Source organism: Theobroma umbraticum, unplaced genomic scaffold (genome assembly GCF_002168275.2).
Source record: "Theobroma umbraticum cultivar Fairchild unplaced genomic scaffold, ASM216827v3 scaffold_44.0, whole genome shotgun sequence".
NCBI lineage: Eukaryota > Viridiplantae > Streptophyta > Magnoliopsida > Malvales > Malvaceae > Theobroma > Theobroma umbraticum.
In genome coordinates this window covers 2,504,261-2,519,445 of record NW_018397255.1, presented here as the reverse complement: position 1 = coordinate 2,519,445, position 15,185 = coordinate 2,504,261, and the positions used below count along the sequence as shown (strand labels likewise).

General features: G+C 36.0%; 1 protein-coding gene across 9 annotated transcripts; it reads right to left on the bottom strand.

Moving 5' to 3' along the window:
• Positions 1-8,095: 8,095 nt before the first annotated feature.
• LOC110409612 (SEC-C motif-containing protein / OTU-like cysteine protease family protein) lies at positions 8,096-13,514 on the bottom strand. Of its 9 annotated transcripts, none has more exons than XM_021419019.2 (12): positions 13,325-13,514; positions 12,874-13,013; positions 12,600-12,675; positions 11,970-12,119; positions 11,826-11,887; positions 10,916-11,000; positions 10,660-10,809; positions 10,367-10,487; positions 9,629-9,762; positions 9,428-9,525; positions 8,975-9,116; positions 8,097-8,647 (listed from the first exon to the last, which is right to left on the bottom strand). In XM_021419019.2, the coding sequence occupies exons 1-11, from the start codon at positions 13,373-13,375 to the stop codon at positions 8,987-8,989; spliced, it is 1,197 nt and encodes a 398-aa protein (XP_021274694.1). In that variant the 5' UTR covers positions 13,376-13,514; the 3' UTR covers positions 8,097-8,647; positions 8,975-8,986. The 9 variants fall into 9 exon arrangements, with proteins under 9 accessions (XP_021274704.1, XP_021274694.1, XP_021274695.1 ...); XM_021419020.2 differs by having other exon boundaries at positions 8,098-8,647; positions 9,641-9,762; XM_021419021.2 differs by having other exon boundaries at positions 8,098-8,647; positions 12,874-12,980.
• Positions 13,515-15,185: the final 1,671 nt, after the last annotated feature.

Here is a 15,185-nt window from a genome sequence, read left to right as displayed (position 1 = left end):
AAAATCTCTCACCTTGTTGGTTTTGTAAGCATGTAAGGATCAATGCTTTGAGATACTCTTTTTTTCCCCCCACTCCCCCTCTACAACTTTCATAGAGAGCCAAAAGGAAAATTACAAGAAATTATTGGAACACGAAAAGAAAAAAACAGCAAAGAAAAGGAAATTCCAGCCCTCTTGGAGTTGTTGGGCATCGGTCAAACTAACAAACCGACGAAAACGTTGAACTAGATATTCGGAGTTCTGACTAAAACTGCTGATCTCTTTTATTGTCTTTAATACATCACTTTGCCGACCTGTACAGTTGGTATAATATATTGTACCCCATTCTCTATCACTATATAAATATAATTTTAGTTTAATCATCGATGGATCTCATTTTGTTGCCTGCCTTGAACGTTTTGTTTGGCTGTAACGTAGGAATTTCTCACCACCCCAGTGATTCTAGTGTAGCATAATTTCTCGACGCGTTTGACCTGAAAGAAAACCCGGGGGTTCTGATTCTTCAGTTCCCTAATGGAGTAAACACTGCATAAATTTTTTATCCATGATTGATGAAAGTAAAGGAAGGAAAACGTAGCTAGAAAATTGTGAATCAAAACGGAAAACAAAGGGAGAAAATCACGTACACAAAATTGGGAAATTGCAGTTGTCTTGGAAACATCACTAGGATGGTGATGAATAGTCACCATCATTTGTGTCCTTTGAATCAGTTCCCTCGACCCAAAAGCAGTCAGACATGGCTATAATGACGAGAGGGACTTATCATCTTAACCCCCGTTACTTTGAAGGACATTGCAAGGAAAGGAATTGGGGGAAGAGACCAAAAGCGTATATGGTTAAGTGTTCACTTTGGGTTTAACCCTGTCAGTTTACGAGGAAAATGACTTTAAAAGGGTAAAGGCGGGTACGGGTTCAATATCTTCGGTTTTACCCCATACAGGGAGATAAAAAGAAGTAGAAAGAGAAGAGAGATTTGATTGGCTAAGGGGAGGTTTCTCACATCTCCATTAGATTTTTAACGTCTAAAAAACCTGCGAGGAGTGTACGAGGAAAAAGGATGCGTGTCTTGCCTTTTAAATATGGGTGGAAATTCCCATCAACTTTTATTTTATTTGGATGTGAAAAAAAGTAAGTTATTTGATCAGTCCAATTGTGCATGATTAATGTCCTTTTGCATTAAGATATGGGTGCCCAATTGAATAAAATAGGATTTCTCATTTCGTCATCTGGGGCGTCATTCTTCATTTTTTTATCTGTAGCATATGGGGGCACAGCGTTTTTAAAAAGGGGAAATTTTTCTATAAGGAGAAAGGTCAAGGCCACCTTCTTCTGCCATCATCATCCTGCAGGTTCTAGCATTCAGAATTATTTAGTATAAAAAAGAAAAAAAAAAATCTCTCTGCCAACAAGGGGGGATTCACTCATGCACATTTCATTCAAAATCAACTCGCTTTGGGGATAAAAAACACATCTGGGATCGAAACCCAATGATTTATTTCTCTTTTGTCAAGGTTGAGAGAGAATCAAATTTAATATTCTCACAACGAAAATCAAATAGCATAACAGCACTTTGTTATCATTTGATCTATACATATAAAACTTCGTTAGGTAGGATTAAAAGCTGGCAGGGTGTGTACCTATTAACAAAATCCCTTGGCAATTTTTATATGGGACTGATAGCTGAAAAATGAAGCATCTCTTTGAGGCTTTGCGTCAGAATCCCAATCATATTTTGCATGTGATGAACTGTGAGGTGCTGCTGCGAAAATGTCAATCGGTTCATTGACAAGCTCTCAAGCAAAGAATCATCCTCCCAAGCTCTTTAAATCCTTGCTACTTCCCATCCTTTTTTTTTTTTTTTAAGTTACTACATTCCTTTTGGGTATCGACCCAAGTAAAGCATGTGCAAATCTACTGACATGGGGTGAGAGGATCGCCACCATATTATTGGGCATGAATGTGGTCAAGTTAGATGAATAAAGATTATGTAGTAGTATTAGTACTAGTACCACCTTGAAAATTTCATGAAAATGAATATGATGTGATCAGTTGTAAGGTGTATGCAATGGTTAATGTAGGGTATAAAGAGTAGTAACACTCCCACGCGCATGGGTACAGTGTGGGAAAAAGCTCAAACAAATGCAAAAGGGAACAAAGTGAGTCTGTCCTGTAGCAGCTTAAAGACCCCGTCTCTCTCTCTCTCTCTTATTAGATCCTTTTTCTTTGCATCGGATCTACGAAACACTGGCAAATCCTCAGACGGACAGATTCATCTCTCCTTTTTTTCACCATTACGAATTTCATGGTGTTTTTTTCTTTTTAAGTTTTTAATACTAAAAAACGAAGGAAAAGTGGAAGGGGAAACTCTCTTTCGTAACCATGTGAAGCTAAAAAAGGGAGGACCAGTTGCCGACTGGGGAAGTGTGGGGGCAAAGTCCTGGAAAACGAAAGCAAAGGCATTACATACAGAGGAATGAAAATGAGTAAAGTAAAAATGGGGTTTTCGCTGTGGGGTTTAATTTTTTGGCCTTTTTAAGTTGTGGCTTTCCATTTATGGGATTTCTTCAACGGCTGGAATTTCTTCTCCTGTCTTTCTTACCAAAAAGTCACCAATAATATTAAATACTCTCTTTCCCTCCTCCTCTCTCTCCTCACTACATAAAATCAATCGCACAGAGCCTTTTTTTTGTTTTTTATTTTCTCAACTTGTTGGTTATTATCATTATTCCAGTAATGGCTGGCTGATGAATCTGACTCTGACTGTGACTGCGACTGGGACTTGACTGTGCAGGCATTGGTCCCCCCTTTTTGCATAAAATAAAAAAACCCACATTTTGTTTTTTCACCTAGGAAAAAATGTTTTTGGTGCCGTTAAGTGTTAGATCGCTTTCTTCATTCACTCAGACAAACTACTCCTTTGGGTTTCCCTTTATGGGACTTTGCTTTACCCATTTTGCCATCCCTCTCTCTCTTAACACTTCCACTCATACTTCTCCAACTCCCCCCCCCCCCCCCCCCCCTCTTCTTTCAGACACTTTCTATTTTTGGAACTCTATTTTCGGTTTGTTATACACACACACCTATTTTTGCCACTTTGCCTTAGCTTTTTGGTTTTCTTCTTTTCTCAAGAAAATCATAATTAATAATAATGAAAATGATTTTCAAGGCCATTTCACTTTCTCTAGTGGGTTGCTTTGCTGGACTGGTGGTTGGCTCTTATTGTTTTGTTTCCTTGGTTAGGATTCTAGTTAAAGCCAAAGCCAGGCTTGAGATAAGGCGTGCCTGTCATGGACAATGAAATAGCGTTGGCAAAGCATTATCTTTCTGCCCCCAACCTTTTGCCTTGATGCTTGTTGCAATTAGAATTCGGATTTCGCTTATCTCTTCCCATCTGCTGTCTTCAACCTCGAAAAGCCATTATTTTTTTTCTCAAATATAGACCATAATTACTATGGTAAAGTGAACTTATAAACATCATTGGATATTTTCCAATAATAATTGTGATGCTTATATCAAATAAAAACTCCAAATTCAGGTGTCAAGAGCAATGAGAAGGTTACTTCGGATGAAACAAAAATCTTCCATTAGCAACAAAACTAACAAAGATATTCAATTAATTTGGTGCTATCCATGGAGATAATGCATTCAAAGGATATTTTCTTTTTTGGAAAGATATTTTTTTCCATTGGGCAATCGGTATATAGCCAATAAAACAAGAGGATAACGGTGCTCGAAAGCATGCTTGCTAACCCCATTTTTGGGGGGGAGGGGGTACAAGGAAATGATAATGGCATGGGGCTCTATTTTCTTTGCCACGTGCATGTTGCAAAACAGTCATCTCTTTCACTTCTGTTCAACCAACAATAAAAAGAAGCATAACTTCTATGAAAAAAAAAATTACTGCTTCATTTACTGTGTGTCTCAGCCTGGTCTAGGTTTTCATATATATGTCCTCTTTTGAGACCACAGGGATATTGCATAACTACATTAATGTTCTGTTCTTTTCACGACCTAACAACTTTTGGGTCAATAACTCAAGCATCTCAAAATCCTAATCTCATCCATGTAGTTGCAATAGGGGTGCTCGATCGGTCCACAAATTGCAACCATAGCTCTCTTCCAGCTCAAACAATTAAATGCAAAAAAAGAAAAGGGTTCATTCTTTTCCTTGGACTTACGTTAAGCAGGTGGACCACTTGCGAAGAAAATACAAGTCCTTTCGATTAGTAAAACAACTAGAAATAGAAGGGCAAGCCTCCCGTGGTCCCTCTTTTCCTAAACAAATTTTGGCTACCAACATGAATTCTTTCTTTGTACGTATAGGCATGACAACGAATAAAGGCTCAATCAATTTTAAGACTTCTTCTCTATTTTAGAGAATAACGTCATAATAGTTCTTTGTCCGTACACGGCTAACGTTTTCGTGGACACAGTTTGCTGTTGTGATGACATCGTTTTACTTGATCTTTATGCATCAATCGCTACTATTTTAACTAATACTGAACCCGAGTGTGTTAAACGATTAGAATTTAAGTAGAAAGTTTAGATTTCAATTATGTGCATGAAGATTAGTTTGTACATATAACAGCAATTAGAGAATAAATAAAGCTATGGATTTAGGTATATGTAGAGCTGTAACCTAGCTATTGCCTTAAGACTGATTAGTTTTCGTAATCTCTACCTAATTATCTCCCTATGAAAGAAGACAAGGTCTTGATAAAGAGTTGAAAATTCGAGCCTCAAATTTTGACATTAGACTACCTAATAGTTTTGACCATGTTCCCTGTTTTTATTGTTTTTTAACGAAAGGCATTGATATTCCATCAAAGAAGTTAGAAGATGATGTTTTTGACCATATTCCATTGTTATACGATCATTTCTCTTATCTGTCAATGGCTGTCTACGTGTATGACAGGTTTCCTTTGCTTAATACGACTCCATCAGCTTATGAAAAATTTCAGATAAGCAAAGAAATTAACCACTCTCTCTCTCATGAATTCATGTCTAGTTTTTGTCAGCTGCCGAATATGGAACCTCGTAGCTTTGGTCCACCAATAAACGTGAAATATGGCTGTTATTTTCACCTTTTCGGTGAAAAGGAAGCAACGAAAGGAAAAAGGAAAGAAGAAAAAAAATCAAACAACGTAAGACTGATAACATTAATCATGTGAAATTTGCCGACACGGCATGCAATCTGTTGATATTTTAGAAAATTTCCACAACGAATATTGGGGCATTGAATATGAATAAAACAAAATAATCAAATGAAATCTTATGAATCTGCTGCTTTCAGAGTAATATCAATGGTGGGGTTTTCTGAGTACTAACTTATTGAATGTTACAGGCTTGTATGCACGTGGCATTATTGTCACTGAACCTGTCATGGAGCAGGATGGTTGAGGACAACAGGGGAAAAAAAAGAGGGAGAAAAAATAATGCGATTGATCAGGAGCTATGTTTTCCCTTTTATATATGTATATAATTTCAATTATTAAAGATTGCTTATTACAACTCTTTCCTTGTTTGGAAAGATTGTAGAGATTCATATATAAGTTGATAAAAAGTTTTGTGTTTTGTGTTTTGTGTGCTGAGAGGCTTGAAAGTGGCCACGACAAACCAACCATCTTTAGCCATTCGTTTCCCCTTAGGTGGTATTAATGGGGGAAGGTGGGGCTTCCCTTGAAAATGATGACTCCTAACATTGGTACCCATAATACAATGTACTGTTCAAGATGTAAGTGCATATTTTAACTTGGTAGCTAATTTAATAAGGACAAATGAAAATTAAGTACATAAACTATAAGACATTGCTAAATAATCTGAAAAAAAAAATAAAAGAAAAGAGAAATATTTGAATTTCTGTTTTGTGCGATTCTCATATATACCTCTAGAGAAAAAAAAATTAAATCAAATATCTGAATACAAATAAAACAACAGAAACTATATAAAAGAAAAATCAACTTCGAATTAGGCCCATGTTTTCTTTTTAAATTTAGTATTTCCGTAGACAACAACATCATATGTTATAGAATTGGTTTTCTTAATGTAATAAAGTTTTTTTAAAGCAAGAAATTTATTAAGAGAATACTAAATATATACACATACTTACAAATATGTACTCGTTTTTTCTTAAGACAAGGGGTTTCTTGTCCTAAGGAAAAACGAGTACATATTTGTAAGTATGTGTATTTATTTAGCATTCTCCTAATAATTTTTTTCTTCTCTTACTTGTACGGGGGGTTTCTTTTTGCTTGAATTTTGGTACAAATTAATTATATTCTGACGTGAGTTTTTGGTTCTTTTGCATTGAAAATAGATGAGGAAAATATGAGTCACATGAAAGTTCTATACTTGTTGGGAAGAATACACTAAAAAAAACGCATAGAAGAAAAGTTGTCTTGAAATTTCTTCTATATTTGATTTGAACGGTCCATGCTATATTTGTTTTCATGAAGGGCTGAAGCAGAAAATGTGACAATGAAATTTACGTTATCCTTTTTCTTATTCAATAATTGAATTATGCAACGTAATTTGATCCTAAAATGAATTAATTGACACCTTCGTATATACAACATGATTTTCTCGTAGCAGTTAGTGTGGAAACACACATGATCAGGTCAATAAAGAAGTTAGGTTAAATATTTTTGTAGGACATGTGAAAAGAACCAAATTATTCAATCTAGTAAAATTTAACTTTGTTTTTTTTTACGTAAATAACTAAAGTTATTATCCATGTAAATTAATTTAATTGATAAGGGAAAAATCGATTAGGATTTTACATTTTTAGTATTGTTGGAAGAAAGAGATTGAATCCATTCTTCTAGTTTTGGTGTGAATCCCAGCAATCGAAGGCAGTTGGTTTTGTATTAATGAATATGGGTTCAAAGCATGGGTTATGAGAATTCCACTGTAGATGGTGTCGTTAATCCGCCCTTTGAACATCTAGAGAATTCAATGACAACTGTTAACAAGGTTTTTCCTTAAACGAATCAATGCCATTTTTTTCTTTCTACGATGGGAAGCATTTTCAATGATTACTTAAAAGGAAAGAGAAAGAAAAGAAAATTTCGTGAACATCTTCATAAAGCACAATCATGCTGTTATAATATATATATATATATATATATATATATTGTATTTAAAACAAACAGCTAAGCTGGAATTTAATGTTTGATGGGATGTGACTGCCCTTTGGGTGCTAATTATCATGGTGCTTTTGTCAAAATTGTCTAATCCCACGCGAGAAAAAAATAATAACTTCCCCCTTTGGGACAAAGGAAGATGGCTACGAGTTACCTAATTAGGCAAAGAAGACTTTGCTTTACTTCCCGATGGGTGGTTTTCAGTTTTCACTAAAAAGGGTGAGTAATAATCGCGGCAATGGGCAAAAAGCAGCCTAAGACGTGGAAACTTGGGCAACGTTTTTCTAAGGTAAGCACATAGGTTGGTTCAAAACGTTTTACATGGTTGATCATGATAACGACTTAGCGTTGTTGCTCGTTGTGGAATTTGCAGTGAACCGTTTTCCTTGAAAGAAGAATCTTACTGATCAAAGCAAAGTTTGTGAGCCTTCACCCACTTTCTAATTATAGATTTTGTTTATTTTGTAAGCCAAGTTTTGCATCGACTTTTAACCCGTCGATCAGTCGGTGTTCAAGCTCCATGAACCTGTTTCATTGAAGCCCTAAAAGACCCACAAATTTATCCCACTGCATGCAAATTCGATCAACAAGTTTGTGATGGGCTTTCAGCCCGAAAGAAGTCATCCGTTGGGTTCAGAAACGTATTTGCCTGAGACTTCACCAAATGGAGCATGAAAAAACCCAATTCAGAACTTCTTCAAGGACTTGACGTTCATTGGCGACTTGTCAAAGATTCCTCCCTTGAGATTTTTATATAAAGCTGAAAACGTAGTCCATAAATCGAAACCACTACTTTGCAAAGAGAAGTTTAACTCAAATTAGGTGATAAATGCTTCAAAGTTGAAGCAGCCATAACTCTAAATTATCATCAATTACCAACTTTAGACGCATGAACCCAATAGTTCCAATCCAATGAACATGTCATCTCTCCTTTTCATTTCCTTCAGATTTCTCTCGCCAAGTTAGTTGAAAAAAGATCCATTCAAAAATGACTTGCAGTAGGAATAAAACACTCACATCATTGAATGTACGTGTTCCATATGCATGCACAAGATAGTTATACATCCGTTTACTATAATCACATCCTTACAATTATATCTTCTATGCTCCTAAAAGAAGCAAATGTTGCTCATCACCATCGTGAATCTGTCACTAACTCTCAGAATTGTCAAAGCTCAATATATGTTAAACAAAAATCTGTACCATTTCCATTCCTTCTCTTTTCTTCATCATTCTCTGTTGTATAATCCCACTTTTTGTCAAAGAATAGAGACCCCGTTTGCAGCGAATCTCAAAATAAACTGGAGTTGAAAAGCAGAACCTGTTTGGCCTGCTAATATTTGGATGTGCTGAGGAATCATAAGAATTAAATGCATGAGCATCAAAACGAGGCCATGAGTACTCAAATTCATTTTTCAGAGGTTCACAGCATAAGCCCTTGCTTGAAAGTAGGAAACAGATTGGCGCCACTTGGGGACAAGACCCAATATATCGCACATAGAGACCTACATAGATAGATCAAAATAATCAGCAAGATACACTAATATAAGATGGCTTAAATTTCTCTGCAATAAGTTGATTTTCTATTTTTTGCGAATTGCTGCTTAAGTGGGTATATTTTTTCATTGTAATCTTCAAATGAAAGTTGATTTTCATTTTAGATGAGGAAGAAACTGCATGATTTTCATTGTAATCTTCCAATGATGCTCATGCATTTAAAATGAAAATCAACTTTCATTGGAAGATTACAATGAAAAAATATACCCACTTAAGCATCAATTAGCAAAAAATAGATAATAATCGAGGATAATAGGAGTGGCACAGGGAATCACATGATATTAAGGTCATATGCAAAGTGCACCCATGTCTGGTGGCCCTCCCTCAGATCCAGAGGATGCTGCAGATTTAGCAGATGCTCCCTTCTTGCCTTGTTTCTGTACCTTTTTACCCTTTCTGGCATCCGTTGTTTGGTTACTACACAGCAAAATTGTAACATTGGAAAATAATGAGCTCTTTCTTCTCAGGAGTTGTTAACATCTCTGCGAGAGGTCAACTATTAAGAAACTTGACACTCAAGAAACATCTGAACCACACAAAATGAAAGAATGAGAGAGACTCAAGCTCTGATTCATATCAAGATTAACAATAGGCATATTGTTATGCGCTACAAAAGAATGTCCACTTGCTTACCGGTGTTTAGTTGAACCTCAGTAGTAGAACCACACAAACTGCATTTAGCTAAATAGCAATAGACCAAAAGATAAAGAAGAGTTTAGGTATTATACACTATAAACTTGGTCGATGACCTCCCCGAGACTGATCCACAACAAGCCTTGTATTTTTTCTTTGATCCACAAGGGCAGATCTTGTTTCGTGGAATCTTCTGCGGTTTGGGAGGTTAAAGAGGAAAAGAGAGTGAATACCTTACTTTCAAACCATGTTTTTAAAAAAAAGAAAAAGAAAAAGAAAAGATTTCTTATTTTTACATAGCATGAAACCTTGTCATCTTTTCGAGAACTGCTATCATCAAGAGTTTTAATGCTATCACTAGATGCATCCTGTTCAAAGGTCTTCTTTAAAGCTTCTTCCTTGTGTTTTTCACTGTTTACATCATCATTTCCTGGATACCGCATTTGAAAACATATATGTACCATATATGTCAAAGCATAGTCTCTTTAAACATCATAGAAAGTAAAAGCAAAGTGAAACCTCACAAAATGTCAAGCAGACATTAAGTAAAATAAATCAAATTTAACATTAGACAATCAAAACATATCTTATCTTCCTCTTTAGAGTAATTAAGGAAACTAATTACAAAAAATTACACGAAAAGGAGGAATGCAACAAAAATCTTCTGCTAGTTTTAGTGCAGTTTCATTTTAAGTAAAAAAAAAAAAAAGGAAAAATAATCTTCCTACTCAGATCTGCCATGAAATCTTCACACTAGACAGATAAATCCAATAATGGAGGCAACCGAGATGATTGCCGCCACTGCATACTCCAAAAGAGTTAGGACCCATATATATTATTTGATAGGCTTTTCATATTTCATCTCGTAACGATCTTTCTAATCTCCTCAACAACCATCTTACTAACCCAAAAAACCCATATAAAATGTTACAAAATGATGAAATTTTCATTATCAAGAAGAGCAGATAAACATCAATGTAGGTGAAACCTAACAAAAATATCTAGAATGTGTAAATGTACCGACCGGCCATTACCATAAGAACCATCTACATGATGAGTAAGTGAATCACTTTCAGCTGCGTAGTCTTCCGTTCCTTGTTCTGCTACCAGAAACTCTATAGCAGCATCAACATCACCATCTACTTGTAGCAAAACCTGAAGAATTACAAGTGCGGTAAAGTAAGGGTAAGGAGGAAAAACTATTTCATGCATGTCATGACTCCTTAGTATAGAAAATAGCAGGCTTTGAGGCCATAACTAAAGAAAACCACAATCATACAGGAGATAAAAAGACACACAGAAAAAACAAATTCAACTTTGTCATCACCTGTTCAACTTTTTCAGCACTTTCACAACCACTTCCAGCCATTACCATTTTGATTGATCCTGTATTGATACTGTCCTTACCAGCTGCCCCCTTTGGCTTGCTAACTGCAGCTTTTGCTTGATTAGTTGACGCTGAGATATCAGCATCAGCCTTTTGAGAACTAAAAGTTATTAGGCTATCATTACCACTTTAGACATCCAAAGTTATGAGCAGAATAAATACAAGAATCAGCACAGTGAAAACTACAAACACAAACCTTAATTATAATTGGCATTGCTGGCCCATTATTGGGGTCTTCTTTTAATCTTACACTGTTGTAGTGTTCCTCGTCATGATAAGATCTGCAATACATTTGCAAATCAGACAGCAGAACTGAAACTGTCTACTATGAATCAATATAGTAAAACAATAACAGCGATGTGAAAAAAACAAGAATAAAAGAATCACAGGAAACAATGTTTTCTTGAAATGCTGAGCATCAGCTGGCAGTCACTTGTATTAGCTCATACACAAGGACAGGAAGCTCAAACAACTACTTTAAAGGAGGTCAAAGCTCAATGTATTTTATTGGCTGATCCTAATAATGCATTTCTATTCTTTATTTCTGACATATTATTTGAATGATTCAACAGAGGTGCAGTTGGTTGCTTATTTTGTTTCAATATTTGCAAATGAACCTGTTTCATAATTTCCCAAGTCAATAATTGTTTGAGTCAATAAATACCTGGAAGGAACCAACCTCCCAAACCAAAAAAAATTGTTGAATAAAAATGTCAAAACATACAAGGTTCAAATATAGCCTATTCTTTGATTTCTGTGGTTAGAAGAAAATTTTCCATTTTTAATCCTCTAAAAAATAGAAAGAAGAAGTGGGAGGCAAAAGAAACAAAGAATATTGAGAAAACGGCCCCTGCCAAATCTGCAATTTATGGTTACAGTTCCTGAATGCTACTATATAATTACATTGCAACAAGGAATAGTCCTCACTACCATCAAGTGGCTACAAAATATCTATTCATGCATTGTTTTCAGTTACGGAAATATGTAGAGCTTTTTACGCAAGAAAATAAGCAATAACAAAGGGTAATTCTTGCCTTTTTCTATTATCAAGGAATGTAAAAGCTAATTGAACAGTGCAAACAAGAAACGAATTCTACAACACTCACAAATGGACCATGTGAGCTCCACGTTCGTCAAAATTCTTTATGTACCAGCGAGGCGACATGTTCTATGTACCATGTACAACATGAGAGATGAGTTCCACAATACTCAAGGCTAACCTTAGAAGAGAGGAAAAGATAAGATCTTACTCGATGTATGCATATATTTCTGCGAGTAACAAGAGAAGCTGCCTGTACTTCCATATGTCCAGCCCATGTGCCGTCCTTTTCCATGGACTGACAGTATTCATCAAATGGGACATCATCCTCGATAAAAGGTTCAAACATTTCACGGTTCTTCTGTTAATATCAGGTACAAAATGAGATTCTTCAACAAATTGGATCCTCAATCAGAAGAAAAGATCGGAGAGACACAGAGAGGGGGCGAGGGAAAACAAGGGAGGAAGCAACAAAGTTGTGAAACATCATCTAAGTAAATAGAAATTAGCAATGCTTCTAACTTATTACAATATACTATGAAAAAGGAAAATCAGTTAATATATAGCAGATCATGCCACACTCGGCCAATTAGGCGAAATGCAATCATCATCTTTTTCTACATTTAGGTTGTTCATGCATGGGGGAGTTGCATGTGCTCACTAGACCAGTCCATTTGTGTGCTAGAATAAATATCTTATTTAATGATTAAATGAGATTTTGCTATCAGAACATGAAATAAAATAACTCTGCAAAGAGATTAGTAGATTCTTGCTAAACATTTATACCCACACTATAACAAAAACAAAAACCAAGACTTTTCCCTTTATCATCACCATTTACCGCTATATATTGTACCACCATGCTGCGATATTTTCCATGTTGCTCCTCATCACCTTCTAACTGATCAGCAAGAGCCCTGCTAACTAACAAGAGTAAACAACCTAAACAATATCCAAGAAAATGCGTACCTCTAACAATCAAATAAATTTAATGGTGATGGAAAAACAGAAGTCAGATTATAAATGCAAATGATGTAAATGCTAAATGAGTACATAGTAAAAGTATTTTCCAAAAGAATGAGGGGAGAAAAAGTTAGAATCTAAGAGACACGAACCTGAAGAAACAATTACCATCTGCAGTCACTTGGATGATTTGTAGGCCCAGTGCATCAAGCTGGGCACGCAACCGAGAAATATCTGTCTGCTTTCCCTGCGTTTTTACCTGGTCCACCAAACGGAATGAAGAAACAACCAACTACTAAAAGCATTAAATTGAACTGTCATTCTACCAGCGGCATTCTCTAACTGCATATGCAAACCTATTCAAAGAATGATTTCTATAAAAAGAAAATTCGCATGTTTATTCAACGTAAACTTTGTTTTATCCTTACCTTTTTTATCATTGGACATTGATATCGACAGCAATTTCTTTTTCTTTCTTCTTGATAAATTTGTCATGCTTCAGTTAATCACACACAAACAAATCTAGACTATAAACTGAATTGAGAAAAGCCAAAGAAGGAAAAAGATCAAAGATCATAAAGAAAAGAATTTACTGAAACTTACTTGGGGATGTTGTTTCTTGGGTTTGGATTTTTGCTGTCTAGTTTTTACCATCGGTTCACGAGATTGTTCTTCTCTTGTGAACTAATAAGGCGTTTGGTTCAGACAAAAGAGGGAGCGTCGGAGATAATGATGCCCGGCGATTGACTGATAGTCGAAACTTCCAACGACTCCCAACTCAGGAACGGAAATTGCGGCGACTCGGACTTGTCGACTAAACCCGTAGCGAAGCTTTTAGGCCTGTGGACCGTCAGTCCTTATTGGGCCTTGCAGAGTGCACATGGACCCATTAATCCTTATAGATTGGGCCTTAGTGGTTTAAGGGCCCCTGTTCTTTATCCAAGTTTTGCCTTGTTTGTAACATGTAGCGACGTAAGTTCCAGTATATTCTTTGTCTACCATAATTGCGATGCTCTTTTTGAATTTGTCGGGAAGGGTAAATAATGAAAAATGAAATAAAAAAATTGCTTGATATTATTCTCTGTTGAATGAATTAAATAAATAAGAAAAACGTGATAAAATGTCTGAGGTCCTTACTACTACTAAAAATAAGTATATGGAAACTTTAGGCCTTTAGTTGATATTATTAATTTTTTCTTTTTTTTTTTGTAAAAATAGAATATAAACAAAAAATAAAAAATAAAAGACAAATAGAAAAAAATCCGCCGAACTTTAGTGAAATTTTGAAGCAACTGAAAGTATTGCATGCATGAAAACTTCTTCGGGTGCAAAGGTATCAAGAGACTAGGCCATCAACAGCCATCAACAGCCCCCAACAGTCACTGCCGATATATATATACACACATGATACAACCATGAAAAAACTTACGTAAGGAAAAGAAGAAAAGAAGAGGCTTGCAACAACAACAACTGAAAGGGGATGACAAGATTATTATGAAAGAGGAGAAAACACACAGTTCAATAAGAAAGTGGGGGAAAAAAATCCATCAAGCATCATTTTCTCTTTAAAACACAGCAGTCCAAACCTCTTTACCGAGAAGTCTGATTCTTCTTTTCACTCCAATTATGTAGAGTGGTCCTGGAGCAGCAGCAACATTCGCCTCCATCTTAAATATGATCCTGTCTCCGGGCCTGAGACATTTGCATTTTATAAAATTACGCCAGCCCATGGAAAGGACCGGTTTTGGATGATCTTTCCTTCGAATGGTGTAACCAAAGTGCCATGCAGTCGGTCAGGTGCACATCCATGACGGGTAAGTTTACAGCGTGACCTCCCCGAAAGCCTGGCAGATGCTTCATATACCTAGTAGGCAATAACAAACTCTTCTCAACGTCGGTCTTGCTAAGTTTTTTGGTGAAGTGTAAAGCCATCTCCGTTTGAATAAACTACTTCAGCTCAATGCAAATGCACATGAAAAAATATATATATATATAAAATTTTTGGGTTATTGGGCCTTTTTTGGGTTAAGCGACAATCAATCATAGTCGAATTCCACGGTCACGAAGCCCATGGTCATGACTATTGGACCTGGACGAAGCTCGCTTTCTTTCTTCTTTTCTTAATTTCTTTTTCTTTAATAATTCTTAAAAATGGGGGAAGAAAAAAGGTCCGGGCACGTTTATCAATGCAACTGCTGTAAATCTACCAACAGAGATCCACTGAAGCAGTCGTCATATTCTTGTTAAAGAGACAATTCCAACACCCGTTTAGCAACTTGAAGTTGAAGCCACAGGAAACAAACTGAAAGTGAAAATAGGAACATAACCATAAATAAATAAATAAAAGGAAAAGGAACAACCAGTACTACCCCAGATGTGAAGGAGCAACGATTAACGTTTCCTTCGTCTGGTCCTGTTTTCAGCAAAAGTGGGCCTTTTGTGTTTGTGACTTTTGAGTTCTTTT